The following is a 20,434-nucleotide window of genomic DNA, read 5'->3' on the forward strand; positions in this document are numbered from 1 at the left end:
AAGGGAAAAATCAAAGGAGGAAGGAGAGAGGGAAGAAAGAAAACAGAATATCAAAGCAACAAATCAAACTCGCTTAAAAATGCCAGCTGGAGAACATGGCACTGTCTTTTTATTTATTTAATTTTAAATAGATGACAATACAAGGGAACATTAGACAGCTGAGCATTTGTCTGCCTTCAGCCATCATGTCTTATTTCATTTCCTAGTCTGCATAAAGACAGCAATTTATCAGCAAAAGCATCATTTATTGTTAAACGATGGGGTTCGGAGAGCAGAGGGACTTCCCGTGCTTTTAAATAAATAACTCTGCTTTTTTCAAGACTACAAACATTTGTCAAAAGGCAGTGAAGTCATTAAAGATGGTTTTCAACACATCTATTTCTATTTTAAAACTTATCTCATATTCTTCTCTTGATCCTGCCTAATCTTTCTTTGAAAGAAGGAATGCTGCAGAAACCCAGGAACTAAATACCAAAATTTCAATGGTATTTCAGAGTCAGTTACAGAAATCACAATTCTGTGGGGCAGCTGCTGTGCACTGGGCTTTTGGGAAGCTCTGCATAAAAATAACCCACAAAAAAATTCCCCCAAAACCCCAAATCCCTCCCAGCTTCACCCCTTGGCACAGAGCTCCCGAGGAACTCTTCCCTCTGCACAAGCACCTCTGCTTCTGCAAACCCAAGTCCAAAACCAATTAAAAAGTGGAGATCCGAGCACGCTAACCTCTGCTGACTTAAACAGGATGGAGAGTGTTTTATCAAGCCCAAACTTGTAATTACTGTGTTCTACATTCCTTGCCTCTGTGGCCCCACTGTAAAATGTGACCATCCATTTCAGAATTATCTCTTTATCGCGAGCCCGAAGCTGATCGTTGAGATTCTGGCCTCGTGTCGGGCGTCACTTTGAAGAATATCACGGCAATATCTCCTCTAATAAATGGCTTTAACTTTTCACCTAGGAGATATCTGCTTTAACTTATCACAGGGAATCATCTGCTTTCCTTAACGCTTCCACTAAATTAAAATCTGAAGTCACTCGATTTGGAAGCCGGCGTTTGCGGCGCCCCGACAGCTGGATGAATTGCTTGAGAGATGATGAAAAAATATTATCCAAAACCAGAAAACTTAGTTTATCACAAATCTCATTTTAGCCCCCCAAACTCATTAATAACAGCAGGAGTAATGGTCACCCAGTTTGCAGCTTGTACCTACACAAGGCTGCACAACCCCAGTGGTGCCAACACAGCAACTCCCCAAGATCTGCAGGAATATTGTGATTCCTGTAACAGACCCTCTGTGGATGGACTTTACCCTAAATCATAAAAAGAAATCCATAGAAGCGCCTATTCTCAGTAAATAGATAATCTGTAAAAGTATGGTGTTCTTGAGCACTCGGGATTTACATGCTACTTTTAGATATTGTTTATAAATAATATTACTGATTAATATAATTATGTATATTATTATTGTTTATAAATAATATTATTATGTATATTATTATGTATTATTATTATATTATATGTAAATATTTATATATTCTAGCCATATTAGCCACAACTAATTATTTTACAGAATCTGAAATGTATTTGGGTAGCAGACATGTTGCAAACAGCCTTGGAACAAGGTGAGTTGCTGCACGTCCTGGCCTTACTTGGGTTGGGGCGTCCAGCCAGCATCCAGCGAGGGTCGTAGGGGGCCTTGGTGGGAACAAAGTCAATGGTTCTGTCTATGGGATCCTTGGCTTTCAGGATGGGCACAGGGCTGTGGATATTCTAAGGGAAAAAGGAAAACACAGAAGGAAGTGAGAGCCCCTTTCCCAAAACCCTGCAAACACAGCAAACAGCGGCGCCTCGGACCCGGCAGGCCCAGGAATTACCTTTGGCATGTAGGAAAGCCACTGCAGAATGGTGTAGACCCCTTCAAAGTCATCACACACAGTGTCATGTGTCACCCCGTTGTTGTGCATGATCTGGATCCCTCCCAGCTGGTTGTTGGAGGTGTAAACTTCCCGTCCAAGCACCTGGGGGAAGAGAAATGGGAAAGCCATCAGTGCTGGGATGTGAGCAGGAGGTGCAGGCCAAGCAGGCACACACAGACCCAGCCCAGCAGCACACCAGCACCACCTGGAAATGGAAAGGATGGAGCAAACCTCTCCCAGCACAGCCTCCCAAGCCCTGTGTGCAGGTAAGAGCTGCTGAACAGATCCCCAGTGAACAGAGGGCAGGGGTGGGTGGGATATTGGGAAGGAATTGTTCCCTGGGAGGGTGGGGAGGCCCTGGCACAGAGTGCCCAGAGAAGCTGTGGATCCCTGGAAGTGCCCAAGGCCAGGCTGGACTGGGCTTGGAGCAGCCTGGGATAATGGAAGGTGTCCCTGCCCATGGCAGGGGAGTGGAATTGGATCTCTAAGGTTCCTCCCAGCACAAACCATTCTGGATTCTATGATCCCCAAGGGGAATGATACCAGTGGGGAAACTGAGGCAGTTTTCCCCCTCACCCTCCCCAAGCAGCAGTGTGACCAAAGCTTCTGAGTGCTGAGCCCAGCTCAGCTCACTAATCCCAAACTGCTCCAAGAAAACTGTGCGTGGATGTATCTAAATGTATAACTGGGAAACAACAACAGACAAAGGCCCAGCAGCTCCTTGGAGAGGCTGGCCAGAAGCAGGCTGGGGCTCCTCATTCTCTTGCACAGCTCCATCTCTAATCTGAGCCTGGGCAGCACAGCTCCTTTCTCATTCTCCTGCTGTCTCTTCCCATTTGCCCTCTCCCTGACTGATACACTGATCTCTCGGTCACTTGGCTTTCTGCTCCACTGACTCCATATTACTAATAACACCTCTGCCACGGCCAGTTTACCTCATGAAGGCAGGAGCACATCATTACAAAATAAACTCATAACTTTGACATTCCAGCAAATACACGCCGTTTGTTATTTTTATGGGTTGAGTCTTTCTAACAGACAGAGGACATTACACACCTGCTTCATTTGGATCTTAAAAACCCCCTCAAACACACAGCACCAGCCTGGCCTCCCCCAAACACCCTGCACAGCTCACTCTGGGGACACAGGAGCTGGCACATGCCAGTCAAGGTTCATGTACAGAAGAAACCAAGGCACAGATGTCACAAACCTAACCCCCAAATACAGAATTCAGGGTGTGTTTTAGCACAGGGATGTTCCTGGGTCTCCCTTCTGAGCTACAACACCTTCCCCCTCCTCCTCTAACAAAATCAGTGCCAAGCAAAGCCACGGTAGAGAAGACAGCAGCAGAGATTTAGGTTCAAGGATAAGAAAAGCCCAGGCCTCCAGATGCCAGGCACAAGCCTAGCTAAATGCTTCCCACAGAGGAAAATAAAAATAAAGAGGATTTAAACTCCCCCTCTCTGAACTAATGCAAACGCATGTACATGCAAAATGGGCCTCTGCTCCTGCTTATCTGGAGACACTGCAGACAGCTCAGGTTTAGCACTGCTGACAGGCAATGAAACAGCCTAATATACCACCGCTCTCACCCTTAAATCCCTTTTTGGAGATGCAGATAAGCACACAGCTCCTTCTCCGAGGGCTGCAGCCCTTCCAGCAGAGCCTGGGGCAGGGGGGGACCCCAGAGCAGGAGGGAGATGGGGCAGAGGGTGCCCAGCTGCAGGGAGAAGTGCTCTGAGAGCCTGAGCTGGGATTGGGATGAGCTGGATGCGCACAGGTGAGGAGAGGCAGCAGGTGAGAGGGGACACTGCTCTGAGTCACAGAGCCCTGAGCACAGCCTGGGCTGCTCCATCCCCAGCCTGGCACTGGGCGTTCGGGGGGTCAGGAGGATCATGGAACCCTACAATGGTCTGGGTGGGAAGGGACCCTAAACTCTTCCCATGAAGGAATTCTTCCTCATGTCCAACCTGAACCTCCCCCGGCAGCGCCCGAGGCCATTTCCCCTTGTGCTGCCATTCGTTCCCTTGGAGAAGACTTCCAAAACATTCCAAAATACTTGGGCAGTGTTGCCAACACTGAGTTCACCAGATCTTCGAAAAACCCATTAGGAAAGCACATTTCTTGTTGTTTCAGAGGATCTTTTGGCAAGCACGAGCAGAGCCAGGATCCCAACAGCCTCTGAAGGATGGTCCTCAACAGGTTCACAAGCCCATTGTGTGCATATTGATAATTTTCCAGCACTCCAACCCATGCAGAGCAGCTGCTTTCTCCTCTCAGAACCTGAGCTGCTGGAGAGTTGGGACTTTCCCTGCAAAGCTGGGCTGGCTGAGGGCTGGGTTGGCTCATCTGTTTCACCCAGGATGAAAGATCTGAAAACATGACAGCTTGGAGGGCTTGAATGGGAATCATTATGTAACATAAGTGCTGTTATTATTCCAAGCATATCATGTGTTCATATCAAATATAAGTGCCAGATTTTTATCCAAATAATTTCAATAATTGCAATTCCCATCCCACAATTTATATTGTCTGCCAGGAACACGAAGCAGAGGAGGCATATGCACGTCCTGTAAATAGCTTATTTTTCATAAACAGGCAGAAATGATGGGAATGAATGTCTCATCAGAAAAAATGTAGGAACACAATGCAGGAACTTGAAACCTGACTGCTATTATGTGCAGTCAAGCCTCGACAGAGCTCAGTGCTCATTTCCAGCTCTTCCCCCACACGGATCATGCATTAGAGGGGGAAAAGCAGCAAGAGGGAAGAGAGCACAGAATGCACAGCCCTGTGCCTGGCAGGGGGAGCACAGACAGCTCCTCTCTGCCCTTCCTGCATTGCTAATCCCTGCCTCTGTGCAGTTCCTGCACTCGGAATTTACGAGCGTGCGGTGGGGGACCCTTCTGACTTGGGAACAGATTGGCTCGGTCTAATGCTTGGAGATTATTAAAGGCAGAGCTATACTCCACTATCAAGTCTACAGATCTTTTATTTAGAAGATATGGTGCTCTAAATGCACAAAGAGCTCCCTGTCACCTTCACATTAAAGCCCCTAGTGCCTGGTAAATGGAATTATATAGCTGTCATCTCCTTTCCCCAAAGTTTTAAGAGTACAATGGGCTCATTTTTTCCCACTCCATCCCAGCTTCAGAACTAAGAGACCTACTTTGTATTGATTTAGAGTCTCGGAAATAAATAAACCTGCTTCTCCAATGTGATTCACAAGAAATTCATGATACACTATTGCATGATATATTTCAAGCTGCAGCTCCGGCTCTTTTTTCCCTTTGGTGAGTGATGGGGGAGGTGGGAGCTGGGGGGAGGTGGGGAGCTGACAGCCTGATGGTTATTGGGGATGGCTCCTGACTGCAAATCCACGGGCTGGTGGAGGCTTTCCCTGCTTCCATTCGGTGAGATCAGAGGGGGAAGGGGCAAAAAAGGGAATTGCACTTCACCTGGCAGGGAGCAGGGCAAGGTGCAGCCAGGTGCTCGTGGAACTGCAGCTCCTGCCCGGAGAGCCCAGCCCTCCTCACAGACACAGCTGGTCACACACACCAGAGGTTCTGTCTGTCTGTCTGCCTGTCTGCAGCATCACACAATTTTGGTGGGAAGGTTTTCCCACCTTGCGGTTAACTGAGGAGGATTTGGGAAAATTTCTGGGCTGCAGCAGAAAAATCAGGTTTTGCAATCTTGAGAGCTGAACTACAAACTTGAGATCAGACAGGCTCCAAATGACCTCTAAAATATTTGCTGTACGTATTAAAAATAAAAATTAATTTGGGAAGAAAATCAGCTGGGAAATAAAAACCGAACAACTTTTCATTCGACCCAAAAAATTCCTAAGGAGAAGCTCATCCAAACTGATACTTTTTCCTGAAGAGCTCCAGTTTCAGTGAAGTGGCATTTCCAAATGAAAAATGTCTTGTCAAAACCCCCGTGCCCCTCTCTCCTCTCCCTGCGTGTGTTTTGCTCAAGGTCACCCCCTCAGTCAGTGGTAAATCAAAAGGACTCAATACACTTTGCAAACTAAAATTACAGCCCCTATTCTGCATGGTGCCAACGCCCATAAATCCCACCTGCCTCAGCCAGGGGTTCCCTAATCTAGATATGAACCCCATAAACAATATTAATGGTTGTCTCCAACGTAAAGATCTTGGTCATTTCCTTTGTCACCTTCTGGAGCCCAGAGAACCTTCTGGACCCTGTTACTCAGAGACCCTGGGGCACAGGCTGCAGTGCAGGGACCTCTTCCCCAGCACAATGAAACTCTGCTCACTTTGCAGTGTGAGTTTAGGTCTAGGCATGAGAAATGCTGCCATTCTCCAGTGGTGTTCCTGTAGTTCCCATCATGTGTCCAGAATCACAGGGAATTCCTAGAGAAAACACCCCAGGCTGCTCACCCCAATGTCCCCCTGGGGACATCCCAGGAGGGATGGTCTGGACCAGTAATTCTGGGATATTTTTGAAAAGTTCAGCTCCTGTGGGACATTAGGGAGCAGAGTTAATGCTCCAGTGAGAACACAGCCTGCAGGATCCCCAGGAGCTGGGACACAGACCTGGGGAAGAGATTTGGACAGGCAGAAGATGGGCCACGATGGTAAACTCCTGTTTAGCAGAATTAAACACACACAGAGCCCCCACCCACACAGAGAAACTGAGCGAGATCTGTATTAAAAATGATAGAAGGAGGGAGAATAAAAAAAGTCAACAGAAATCTATTAGACTTTCCTCCCTAAGCAAACACCAAGGGACTGATAATGGCATGCCTGGAACGTAAATTGTCTCTAATGGGAACAATACACAAATATCACCACTTAAAGAAAGGCAATTAAAACAAAAATGCAGCCACGGAGGGTGGTGATTGTTTATCTGCACTGAGGCCAGGCATCCATCCTGCTGGCACGCACTGCTCCTCACAGAGCAAGGACCTGTGTGTCACCAGCAGCGCCACCAGGCACAGCCCTGTGTGTCACCAGCAGTGCCACCAGGCACACTGTGTGTCACCAGCAGTGCCACCAGGCACACTGTGTGTGTCACCAGCAGTGCCACCAGGCACAGCCCTGTGTGTCACCAGCAGTGCCACCAGGCACACTGTGTGTGTCACCAGCAGTGCCACCAGGCACAGCCCTGTGTGTCACCAGCAGTGCCACCAGGCACAGCCCTGTGTGTCACCAGCAGTGCCACCAGGCACACCCTGCAGCACCTCAAGCCTCTGGTGGCAGGGAAAGAAAGGAATGAGCCTGGCTTTGCTGGGTCAGGGCCATGGTGACCCACATCAGGGACAGCTCCAAGAGCAGCTGGCAGCTCTGGGAGCTGGAGAACACAACCTCCAGCCTTGTTCTCAGCACCCCCAGGGCAGAGCAGGGCGGCCTGTGCTGCTCCCCAGGACTGGGAGAACCTTGGGCAGCCCCAGCCTCCAAACAAGGAACCAACCCTCGATGCTGGTGAGTGTTCATTTCTGGCTGACACTTCCCAGCCCTCCTTGCTTAGCACTCTCCAACACCCTGCACCCATACAGATCTTCCAACAGCCCTGCTGTGCCACTACAGAATGATTCATATCATGCATTAATAATTATAATGCTCCTTTGAATGACAGGGCTGGCACTTGCTGTTCTAACTCACATGATTGCTCTCACATGATTGCTTTGATCTAATCCCAGGACTGGAGTCATCTTGAGCAGATACTGAGCTATCCCTGCCTTGAATCTCAAAAAAAAAAAGCTTTCCACAGTACAAAACCCCAAGCAGCATCAGGCTCACAGGGCTTTTATTTATTTTTGCAGATTGTGAAATTGAAGGGTAAATATTACTGTTGGCAATCACTCCCCAGCCTGTGTGAGCCTCCTGTTCCTCCCTGAGCTCCTCCAGGGAGCCTGAGAGCTGCCCAGACCTCTCTCACATGGGCACAGCCCCCTGAGCAGCCCTGACCTATTGTCTCATCCTGTTCTGTGAATCCCAGAGCATCCAAAAAGTTCTGCAGCACAATTCAGGACTGAATCAAAACCACAAAGATATTCTCTTCTGGCCTCATGCAAGACCAACAAGACCAAACAACACTTTTTCTTTTTTGACCCATTCTGGTCAAAAATGCCACCCCATGACCAGGCAGGGAGATGAAGCCCAGAGTGCTGAACTATGCCTTGAATGTTTCATATTTTAGTTTCTGACCCCTCATCTTCCCTGCAGACTCCTGGCAGGTGGGGTTTGTCCAGCTCACCCTTGGTGCTCTGAGCAAACCATGGGGAGCACAGGGCAAGTCAAGACCAGAGAGTTTGGGGGAAAATAAAGCTAAAACAGGAGGGAAACAAACCGGTGCTGGTCAGAATTCTGTCACCTCTGGCAGCTTTGGGGCAGCTCTCCATCACCATCACAAAATGAACTGTCTGAGAGCCTGGCTGAACATCTACATAACAAACTGATGGGAATCCTGCTAGGAGCAGTTCTTGAAAGTCTCAGCCTAACCTGGCTTCCCTTAGGAAAAGCCTAGAACACTTATCTGCAGGGAAAATGTGACTGAAAGCCACTATTTGTTTCCATTAACACAACAGTCTCCAAGACGGGATTTCTTTTAAACACAAAAGACAAGGAGGAGCAAACTGATTAAAAATAGGTCAGCAGCAGACCCTGGAACATCCTTGGGAGGGCTGAAATGGAACACAGCCCTGGAAGCTTGAAGCACACAAGCAGTGCAGGCATTGGGAATGCCAGGCTCTTTGGTCTGACTTCCATCAAAAAGAAAACCCATGGAAATGGAGGTGCTGGTGCAGGGCACAGCACGTCAGGTCTGAAATCACCCCGTGCTCAGGCTACCACGAGGGAAGGGAGGGAGGGAGGGAGGAAGGAAGAAGAGGAGGAAGGTTTGGGGGCAGAAAAAGGGGGAGGCAGGGGAAGTTTAAAAAAAAAATCTCTGCCTCAGCAAAAGTTTTCATTAAAATTTTAGACAAATGATCTCTGTGTCCTTCTCCCATGCTGCCTGGGGCTCCATGCTATTTCTATGCAAATAACAACCTCGTGGTTTATATCTTATTATTTCCACCGGAGCTGCGGCGACATGACCCGAGACGTGTGTGAGGTAGAGACAGCGACAGAGAGAGAGGGAGAGAAAGAGAGGGAAGGGAGGGAGGGAGATGGAGTGGCTGCTCGCTGAAGTGTGAAAAAATATTGTCAGGAGTGAGCAGCAAGAACAAAAAAAAAAAAAAAAAAAGAGGAAAAAAAAAGAAAAAATTGCAGGGATAACGTGTTTATTTCAGCCCCTCTCCCCATGTGAACCAGCATCTTTTAAAATTCATTGGGCATCAGGCGATCATGCACAATCCATCTGCTTTCACTTTATCATTTGCATTTCATGCCTCCTGGCTTTTGATGTGCTGATACTTTGATGCAGTCAGGAGACGCGCATTATCATTATTTCAATTTGCAGGGGGGTCAGCGGGCTCGGCACAGGCGCGGCACACGCTCACCCCGAGCAGGGAAATGGCATTTCCAGCCCTCCATCCACCCCCTGCTGAAATGCACTGGGGAGACAAAAGGGGCCAGCTGAAACACGGCCCCGAGTGCCCTGTGCTGGCACCTGGAGCATGGCACCTTCACCTGGCCATGGGGACAAAGCTCCAGCAGGGGAACCCTGCACAGCCCTGGTGCTTTCCCTGCCAGGGAAGGGCTGGAGGGAGCTCTAACCAGCTGTCTCCCCAGGATGTGCCCTGTGCTCACCAGCAGCACGTGAGGAGCCAAGCCCAGAAGCCACCAGGAGCTGCAGCTCCAAGTGACACTGACCTTGAGCTCATCATCTGAGCTAGAGGTCAGCCCTGGCTTTGGCAGCTGGACCTTTCCCTCTACACCTAAACCCTCAGGCTGCTTTTACATAATGATAATGAACGAGACCAGCAACAGCTCTGGCTGCACATAATGTTTGTCACCATTCCCCTCTGCTCCCTTTGTAAATTAGAAAGAATCCAGCGTTTCACAGGGAAAAAAATAAAATTAAACTACTTCCCAGAAAGCCCTGCCTGCTCTCTGAAAGCCCAATTGTCTCCATTGCTGCAGGAACAGTTTTGTGCTGCACGTCCTGCTGGCGGAGAGGAGACATTTTGAAGATGTGTTTGCAGACACAAGAAGTGTCAGCTTTGTCCTGCACCCTCTAGGAACACACAGATGTAAAAGTCAGGAATGGGAAAACTGCCCCAGATCTCTGGCACCTGGCTGGGAAAAGCTAAAGGTGGCAGTTTCCATGTATGTATCTTTGTTTCTGCCATCAGCCCCTGCCAGCCCTGACTCCCCCACCTCCTCCAAGGGGATGAGCAGCACCAAGGCTGAGTCACCGCACACAGAACAGCCACAACAGGCTCCCCTTTCTGGAGTCTGAGCCCTGGGAATGAGCAGGAACACGTCCCACACCCACACAGCCTCTGTGCTCCTGCATGGGGACACCTTGCACAACTGGCCCCTGGCTGGCACTCACCTCATCTCTGGCCCCAGAAAATTCAAAGTGGCCAAAAAATTCTAAATCCCAGGGACAAGTGTGAACAGGTTTCAGGGAGCACAGGGTGAGCCTGAAGGCACTGCATGGCAGGAGGATGCCAATGGATCAGCATCCACTGCTTGTTTCAGATCAGCCAGACTGGGCTCGGACATCCCAGGCTAGCCCTGGACACCAGCTCCCTGCTTCAAACACACTTCTGGGACACAACTGCAGCTGGATCCCTCCAAGAAGCCCTGAGCAGAACTGCAGGGACTGGAAAGTGAGGATCTCTGAAGCAGCAGATATCACACACACCCAGGAGTGAGGGGACTGCTCAAGGGCAGGTAAACACTGCTGGGGCTGGCTGGGAAAGCTGGAGACGATGCAACAGGTTCCTCCCTCACCTCCAGGCAGGTAGAGGTTCAGAGCTGACACAAGCATACCAACATCCCAGCAGAGCAGGGAGGAGGGACAGGGACACACGGGATTTTGCTGAGCCCACTGAAATTCTCAGGATGGGATAAATCCCCCCACAGAAAGCAGCTCCTTCTGCCTGTGCCTGCTGGCAGGGGTCAGGCGCTTAATTCAGTCCATACCCTTAATTTTTAAGTGCCTGAAGTCCAGTGGGATTAATGGAGTCCCGTGCAAACAGGCACTGAGTGCAGGGGCAGGGAGTGCAGTTAAACCTGGAAGAGGGGAGAGATGAACAGCCTGGCCCTGCCATCTGGGAAACTCTGCAGGGCCCCGAGCCCCAGCAAGTGACAGCTGGAACCAGGCAACTCACTGCACTCCAGCAAGCACTAAACTGACTCAATTTCTTTTTAAAGGCTGGATCTTCAAATGCCTCTTTTCCTCCCATTGATGCAGGTGCGTGTGATGTGTGTAAGAGATCTAACTGAGGGTGCTGCAGCCTAGAGTTGATAGGATCAATGCTTCATTTTCTGCAGAGCCCCCTTTATTCAGGAGAATAATTCAACGAGAGCCTGTTTTCCTTTATCTCCCATTGTCAGGCAGGCTCTCCTGGAAACACAGCTTGCCATGGAGTACAGGCACCCCAGGTGCTGAGAGTGCCTGAGAACAAAGCTGCTCCATGGGGAAGGGCACTCACAGCACACAGCCCCAACTCCAGGGAAACAAAGCCCTCAGGGACAGCCACGGAGCAGAGTGGGCTGCGAGCTGTGTCTGCACCGGGCTGCAGCCTGGGGGATTAATGGGCTTGGGGCAGCAAGGCAGGAGAAAATCTGCCTCTGGAGTGGGGGAAAAAAAAAGAGCCACTTTAGCTGTGAGGCGGTAAGTTTTCTTTGTAACAGCCCCAGTTATTCCTCCTGTCCCCACAGCTGAGATTTCCAGCAGATCTCGCTCCCAGCCTGGAAAATCAGCGTCCAAGCTCCTGAGGTTCAGTGCTCCCCAGAACTCACACAATGCTGGGGCTGGTGGAATTCAGAGGACTCTGGGCCATGTATTTTGGACCAAGAATTTCCAGATACCAGGACCAGCCCTGGTTCCCCTCACAGCCCTCAGAGGGTGGGAGAAGGCACTGCCTGGGATTCAATCCGTGTCCACAGCTGTCACAGACAACTTTTTATGAAAAATCCTTTCCTTAGGATTTTTTCCTCCTGAGAAGCTGAGAGGCCTCAGGAACAAAATGTAAACAATGATTATCTGCTGCTGTGGAATGCAACAGGTGGATCTTTGATTGGCCCATCTTAGATGTTTATAATTAATGGCCAATCACAGCCCAGCTGGCTCGGACAGAGAGTCCGAGACAGAAGCCTTTGTTATCATTCTTTCTGATTCTATTCTTAGCTTAGCTAGCCTTCTGAGATGAAACCCTTTCTTTTATTCTTTTAGTATAGTTTTAGTGTAATATATATCATAAAATAATAAATCAAGCCTTCTGAAATACAGTCAGATCTCCGTCTCCCCCCTCATCCTAAGAGCCCTGTGAGCACGGTCGCACACACCCTCTGTGCAGAGCTGCTTCTCCTCCTTGAACCCACAGCATGCCAGGCTCCACGAGCAGCCCCAGCTGCCCCCTGAGGGCTCTGAGGGCTCAGATGCAGGCACCCACCTTGTTGAGGGCCCCACAGCCGGTGAGGATGATGTGGGAGTTCTCCACCTGGATGGTTCTCTGGCCCAGCCGCACGATGTAGGCCCCGATCCCGATCGCCCGACACGTCACCTGGGGAAAAAGGGAAAAAGGGTAAAAAAAGGAAAAAAAAAAAAAAAGTAACAGCATTGATTTCTGTCTCTCCACACAGCCCCAACCTATTGATTCAAACATTGCGATAAAACTAGGTGTGTTTGTAGTACAAGGCCATGAAATCTAGTCTCGCTGGAAAATTCCAGAATCTGCTGGTTTGTAAAACACAGGATCTGAACGTAAATGTATTTTATTTAAAAAAAAAAAAAGAGAAGCAGCAATTTTCAGACTGAGCAAATACGAGGCCAAATGCCTGAAGTGTTTTAGATTGAGTGTGGAGGGGACCGAGCCCTGCACTGGTGCCAGGAGCATTGCTCAAAGCCTACAGCAGCCCATTTCCATCAGCCAGAAGGCTGATCCCAGATGGATGCTTGGGATATCATCACAGGATTTTTAGCTGAAACAGACAATACATTTGAAGAATAGAAAGCAGTGGGGGATTACCAAGCTGATGGTGATAACACTATCATAGGCTAAAGATGATTCTCCAGCAATCATGCCAGCTGCTCTGAGGTTCTCTACTCCAAGCCCGTCCTCCTTGCCGATAATATCTGTTATCTTGTACCTGAGGGAGACACACACAGCCCCTGAGTCACAAGGTCCAGTGATTTGCTGAATCAGTTTGCTACAAAGAAAATGGAAAGTGACTAAATATCATTAAGGTTCCAAGGAGAAATGCGCATGAAGCCCGGGCAGGGGCTGGGCAGGGCCCATCCTGCAGCACCATGGAACCTTCCCACAGGAGCAGCACTGCCAGGGGAAAGGCCAAGGGAGAGGAAGGCCTGAGGAAAGTGTCCTGCCATTCCCACAGGACCTGAGGAGCAGGCTGATTAATAGGAAAATGAAGGAAGGGAAAGGAAATTAAGAAAGGAAGGGAATGGAGACAAAGGGAAAAAAGAAAAGAGCAAGGATTACAACAAGGCTCTCACGTTTTCTTCACTTCCTCCTCCCATGCCTCTATCCCCTGTCCCTAGGGAATGCCCCAGCTGAGGACAAGGACATGCCATGCATGCCCCAAGGATGAACAGAAAGCTTTCCATTCCTACCTGGACTCTCCATTTTCCTCCACGTGCTCACAGTGAACAGAGTTCAGGGCACTGACTTTCTTATAGTCTTGAGGAGTCAGGTACAGGTATTTGTATCCCTGCAGGGAAAAACAGCTCATTCATCCCAGTCCCACCTGTAGCCCCTTCCTCATCCCCAGTAACGCCCACCAGAAACAAACTTTCACAGGGGCAGAATTAAATTCCACAGAGTGATAAGAATATTCTCTCAGCACTGGAGATGCAGCTGAGGCCAGTGAAAGCTGGGAATGTGGTGCAATATTTAGCTGGGAATGGTGCAATATTTAGCACTAACTCCTTCTGGATGCCAACCTGCTGCCTGGGAGATGGTAAAATCCTGTCGTGGAATAGTCTGGGTTAGAAAGGACCAGGTTGCTCCCAGTTTCATCCAGCTTAGCACTGGGCATTTCCAGTGTTCCACATCCAACACCAAGGAGAACCTTGAATGTGCCACTCTGAAATCTTTACCCTCACCTCTGATACAAGAGGTGCTGTTACAGTTTTATTTTCTGGAAAAATCTTTTTGTTTAGGATTCTTTTCCTGGGAAGCTGAGAAGTCCCAGAGAAAAAGGAAAACAATATTTTCTCATTGCTTCTCCTGTGTTTTGCTGTGTTGGAATGTGTTTGGAGATTGTTTCATTAGTTTCATGTGAATTGTTTTAACTTATTGGCCAACCACAGTCAAACTGTGTCGAAATTCTAGAAAGAGCCACGAGTTTTCACTATTATCTTTTTAACCTTCTATAAATATTCTTTCTGTATCCTTCAGCATAGTTTAGTACAGTATTCCTTTACATAATATCGTATTGCAAGATAATAAATTAACCTTCTAAGAACACAGAATCAAATTCGTCATTCCTCCCTCTGTCTAGGGAAATATAATAAGGCGCTATCAAAGCAAGCCTGCTGTGGGCTGCTGCAGCATTTCCTGCAGTGGTTCCCTCACCTTGTAGGGGTTGTCAGGGTCCTCCCAGGCCACGTGGAACATGTGTCGGATCTCCTCGGCCAGCCCGATGCGGGCGCCGCTGTTGGCAGCCACGTAGATGCGGGGGATGCCCTGAGCCCGGGCCAGCTCCGAGGCCCTGAGGAACAGCACGTCCTCCTGGGGCCCGAAGGAGCCGATCTTGTACGTGATGTCATTGCCTATGACAATGATATCCCGGCCCTCTGGGTACTCCGGCGTCTTCAGGGTCATCTTCCAGGCCACCATGCCGATCTGCAGGCCAAGAGCAGAGAATGGCACCAAATAAATGTTGTGTCCTCAAGGTGTGAGAGAAAGGAGTCACACAGGGATTCTCTTGGACTTGGCATATTTTCCTGGGCATGACAGCAGCTCTGATGGGCTCTGCCAGTGCACAGCACAGCTGGAAGCACTTGATCCTTCCCACACTCCATGGAGCACGCTCTGCACTGCTCTCACCCCACCAGGACACTCACACTGGTTCTCCCTCTCCCCATTCAGGGGTTTATCACAGTCCAACACGTCCCTCTCACAGGAGCTGTGCATTCCCTGTGCTCCCAGGGTGAGGTGGGATGTGCTGCTGCACAGCATTCCCAGGTATCACCCCACACCCTCGTCCCCCTCACCCAACCCTCATTCTAACCACCTTTTCATTTCATTACTATCTCAAATATCCCTTCATTTCGTCCTCTCTTCCCCAATTTCACAGCAGCTCCATCCCAAACCCACCTGGCTAAGCAATGCCTTCTGCCACACATTTTTCTTTCCCAAAAAATCACTGATCTCTGCCTGCCCCATCTCCTGGAGGATCAGCAGCATCCCTCCCTCTCTCCCTCCCTGCCTGCCCCATCCCTCAGGCAGCGCTCGGGGCTCCGAGTGCCATTAACAGATGGGAGCAGCAGCGTCCCTTGAAAGCCACATGCATCACCCAGTCCCCGCTTGCCCAAGGATCATAAGCCCTGAGTACACATTCCTCAAGCCGATTGCACATCCTCTGCAATCAGCAGGGCTGAGACTCTCATTGTGGAGCCTCGGAATTCTGAGCATGATGAACTAAAGCGGGAGGGGGAGAGGCAGCAGATAGATCTGTGCCATTTAATCCACATCCAAATGGCACAATACACAGCCCAGATCCAATCAGCATCTGCAATAAGATATGCCATAATAGGCTCATTAAAAAAAATAAAGAGGCAGAGGAATTAATCAAAGGGTCATTGGAAGTAAAGCAGGCAGCAATCCAAAAATATTACAGCCAGCTACTGGCAGATCCTTCCTTACACCTCCCCTTCCAAGAGCTGAGATTGCAAGTTAACAGAGTGTTTCAGTTCACCTTCTCCTTGGATTGCTCCACTCCTACTCTGACAAGTCGGAACAGAATAATCTTTTTGCCTCTGAACATTTGCAGATCTACAGTTCCACCTCAGCATCCAACTGCAGGGTTTGGAACAGAGAGATGCTGCACCAGCTCCAAGGAAGGGAACAAAAATCCCTGACAGTTGTTTCCTTACAGCCACACTGACCCCATCAGCCAGGGCTGAGGGACCAGGGATGGACCAGGGGACACTCCATCCCATCCACCAGGATGTAAGAGATTTTCCTCACTTACAGCAGCTTGAGGATTTTTGGCAGCACAGGAAACAGGCCAATTTAAGGCATTTCTTATTTAGAAAACTCAGATTGTAACAGAGGTGTTGAAATAGTTTCCTAACCCAAGGTCGTAGGTCCCCTACACCAGTAAAGTCCCTTTTGCCAATGCTCACCAGTAGAACAGAAACAACCTGGCCAGGGCACAAACTCCTGAAAACAGTTTACAGTTGGCAAATATGGAGCAACCCTACAGAGTTTAGGAAAAAAAAAATTAAAAGTGCACCACTATTAACATGGGCATCTTTTGCCTCCCCAATTCATCACATGTTTTGTGCCATTTATCCAGTAATAAAAGCCACGGGGATCTGCACAACTAAGGATTTTTTTTTGCTATGAATTTGCTAGATTCAGTTGAGATTTATGGGCAGTGGAGAATGGCTTTCTATTCCAAAAAAAAAAAAAAAAAAAAGGAATAACGAGATTTTTAAGTTAACGGCAGCACTCCAAAAACTGGAGAGTTCCCAGGTTAATTAGCCAGGCTGAGCTAATCACCTAAGAGCACTGGCAGGCAATGGTAGGTGATGGTGAGCAGCCCTGGCTTTGGAACAGGCTCTTTTGAAGAGGCAGCACAGTTTGGAAGTGCTGCTCCTGCCACGGCTCCATTCCCAGCACACCCAGGAGTGAAGAAGAGGTGGAGGAAAAATAAAAGCAGGAACCGTCTTATTTAACTGTTTTTATGTTGGCAAAATGATTTGTGCCCTGGTATTTCCATAAGAAGTGGGACCATTATTCTCCTGTAGGAACACATTTGGTTTGAAAAGTATCAGTGGGCAGCACGTGAAAATCAAAGGGGATGAATTATTCACAAGCCCCGATCAGAAGTGATCATTATTTCTGATGCTCCAAACTGTGATTAGGATTCAGTGCTCAGCTGTCATTTGCTCCCTGAACGGCCCCAGCCCCGCAGACACACGGAGATGACACCCAAGTTTCAGATGTATAATTTTACACACACCTTCTCCCACTCCATCCTGGCCTTAATGGAAGCATTAAGAGCCAGTAAAACGGGCGCGCTAACGAACGGCGCTTCCCCGGCGCTCGTAAACGCCGCTCGTTTGACACCCAGTGTCAACACTAATCATGGCCTAAAATTAACACCAAAATTGACTTCAACATTAATTGCACTATCGATGGGAACAGTAATACACACACTGATGCAGTTCCAAATTGACTGCCGGTGGCAGGCAGAGCTGTTGACAGCAGGCTCCGAGGGGAGCGGGGAAGGAGCCGATCCCAGGCTCCCTCCGGGAAGCACGGCAGGCTCCGAGCAGAGGGGAGCCAATGCCACTGGCAGCTGCTGCTGGGGACAGGGAGCTTTGCAGCCTCTCTCTGGCAGGTTCTGTAATTCCTGGAGAAGCACAGCCGGCAGATTCACGGAATATCCTGAGCTGGAAGGGATCATCCAGTCTAACTCATGTCCCTGCACACACACCTCAACAATCCCAGCTTGTGCATCCCTGAGAGGGTTGTCCAAACACTCCTGGAGCTCTGACAGCCTTGACCACTCCCTGGGAGCTTGTTCAGAGCTCCACTACCCTCTGGGAGAAAAACCTTTTCCTAATATCCAACCTAAACCCTCCCCTGGCACAGCTCCAGCTGTTCCCTCAGGTGCCGTCACTGGGCACCAGAGAGAAGAGATCAGTGCTGGTTTATTCTACTTCCCTCACTACAGGATGGTGCTGAGCCTGGGGACTGAAGGCCAGGCTTCACATCCAAATTTGGAAAGCTGAATGTGGGTATTTACTTGGTGCAGATGCAGCAATTTTGGCACTTCAACATTTGAATCTGGTGCCTGGAACTTCAGATCTAAAAGAGTGACTCTCTGCACTTACACTGTGCAGAGCTTTTACATTTTTATCTGGAGCACGAACCAGCTCCCAGGAAAAGGGCAGAGTGCACATGGCTTGCCAGGGGCATTCCAGCTCCGTGCCTTGACAAGGGTGGAGTGCCAAAACCCAGGATTCCTTCTTGGCTCTGGAAAAGGTGTCCCTCAGCAATCCAAGTGGTGGTGGCAGCCCAGCCAAGCACGCTGGCACGATCTGAGCAATGGGAGGGAGCAGCTCCAGCATGACACCAAGAGCTCAGGGAAAGGTGTCACAGAATCCCAGAACCACCCAGCTTTGGAAAAGACCTCCAAGATCATCAACTCCAACCTGTGACCCATCCCCACCTTGTCACCCAGGCCAGAGTGCCACATCCAGTCATTCCTTGGACACCTCCAGGGATGGGGACTCCAAACCACCTTTCAAGTGCCTGGCCACCCTCTCCATGGAGAAATTACAGATGGGTAAAGATACATTACAGAGAGCAACACACAGCCTTCATCAGGGGCTTTCCTGTGGGCAAGAACATTCCTGTATCCATGTGACCCACACCCACCTGCTCAAACATCTGTATGAGCACAGAGAATAAAACTGTGCCACCTCTTCCATCCCTGTTCCTGGAAGGCTTGGATTTGGGGATTTGAAAACCCTCCAAGAAATCTGCAGCTCTGGCTGCTGTTTTAATTCCCTGTGCCTGCCATAAAATGCAGGAACAGGGGGTGACAAAGCAGAACATGCAGCTCAGCGATGAAGCTGTGCTAGTAGAAAATGCATTAGCTACACCTTCCTGCCTCTGGCAATCCGGGAAGCCACCAGAGCAGCGTTCCAGGAGCCCTGTGCCATCCTGAACTTCCCCTGGCCAAACCTCCCCCGCTAGCCAGGAAAGGTGCAGCAGCCAAAGCTCCAGCCAGCAGCGGTGATTGTGGATTATTTCTGATCCTCGTGCTACTGAGGAGGAAAAACTGTGACATCTAGTGCCAGTGGGGGAAATGACATTTTCCATGGGCACCGGCAGAGGGATGAAGGGGGATGTGGGGTGTTGCTGCAGGCCCTCCTTACATCACTTTCTCCTTGTCCTTGAAGATTAGTTGGGTCTTATCAGCAGCTGGTGCTTTCCCGGTGCCAGAGGATCAGGGGAAATTGTAGTCAAAATACATAAAGTGCTATAGAAAAGCATCCCAATGCCTGGCTCAGGACTGACAAGGAATATATTGAGTTCTGCAAGGGGCTGAGGGAATTACCTTTTCACACTGAGATTTGTGCTAATATGCTAATCTGGGGAACAAAGCCCTGGGCTTTGAAGGGGGTGTCACTGTGCTCCAGGTCTTGTCTCCAGCACGGTGATTTACACAGTGGTGGAGACACTCCTCAACTGCTCTGTGCTCACCAATTCCCAGCCCTTTCAGAGAATTCCCCATTTTAGCACAGCCCCACGGCAGGGGTGGAACAGGATGAGGTTTAAGGTCCTTCCAACCCAAACCAGTCTGGCATTCTGTGCCAAAGTGGAAAAAGAGGTGTCCTCTGGCTGGTCAGGGGATGGAAAAGGCCCTGTAGTGATGGTGCTGTGCCCCAGCAGCACAAGGACTGGGACCCTCTGCTCTGGAGCAGCCAGAGCAGTCTAGGAATATAGAGCAACTTGTATTTTCACAGCCCATTAATTCCCTGGCTTCTTTGTTGAGACCACAGCAAAGAGCTAATTACTGCAACGGTGTGGTGGGCGAGGGGAGCGGTCCTGAGCTACCAGAAAAACCTCTGGGATTGGGAGAAGCCCTGAGACCTCAAGTTTGTCCCGAAAACACAGACAGATTATTGCCCAAAATGCTGCTTGCCAGCTCTGTGAGGCCAGGGAGAGCCCCAGGTTGGAGCTCCTGCCCTGCCCCTGCCAGAGCAGGCACTGCAGCTCTGGCTGAACATGCTGCCCACACATCTCCTGATTTTATGCTGCTTTCTCAATTCCTCCCATCAGCTCAGACTCTCGGGGCACTCAGCTCAGCTGAATGCTGTAACAGCAGGGGGGTCTTGACCCCTTTTCACACGGAGGAAATGCAGCTGTCAGGAAGGCCAAGCCCTGATCCCCCAGTGCCAGGCTCCCCCTGGAACTGTGGGAATGGCTCTGAGCCTCTGATCCAAAACAAGGAGAGCAGGAGCCTGAATGTACCCAACAACAACAACCTTTACCACAGACAGCAATTCCCAGCAGACATCCCCTCTTTACTAGAAAACACAAGGGGCAATCTCTCCAATGAGTTTGAATTCAGAGAATCAGCACCTTTTGCTGGCAAGAAGGAAAAATAATAATAAAAATCTCACATTTCCCTGCGAAGTTCCTATTTCACCTGTCAGTCAGCTCACTGGG

The 20,434-nt window shown here is 49.4% G+C and overlaps 1 protein-coding gene across 1 annotated transcript in view; it reads right to left on the reverse strand.

Moving 5' to 3' along the window:
* The window catches only part of ACACA (acetyl-CoA carboxylase alpha), a 102,721-nt gene that overhangs the window by 20,173 nt on the left and 62,114 nt on the right, over positions 1-20,434 (reverse strand). The window contains 6 exon segments of the mRNA XM_030962430.1: positions 1,651-1,771; positions 1,876-2,019; positions 12,452-12,562; positions 13,028-13,148; positions 13,630-13,727; positions 14,594-14,863. Coding sequence (XP_030818290.1) covers positions 1,651-1,771; positions 1,876-2,019; positions 12,452-12,562; positions 13,028-13,148; positions 13,630-13,727; positions 14,594-14,863 — 865 coding nt within the window.

Source organism: Camarhynchus parvulus, chromosome 19, assembly GCF_901933205.1.
Source record: "Camarhynchus parvulus chromosome 19, STF_HiC, whole genome shotgun sequence".
Lineage (NCBI taxonomy): Eukaryota > Metazoa > Chordata > Aves > Passeriformes > Thraupidae > Camarhynchus > Camarhynchus parvulus.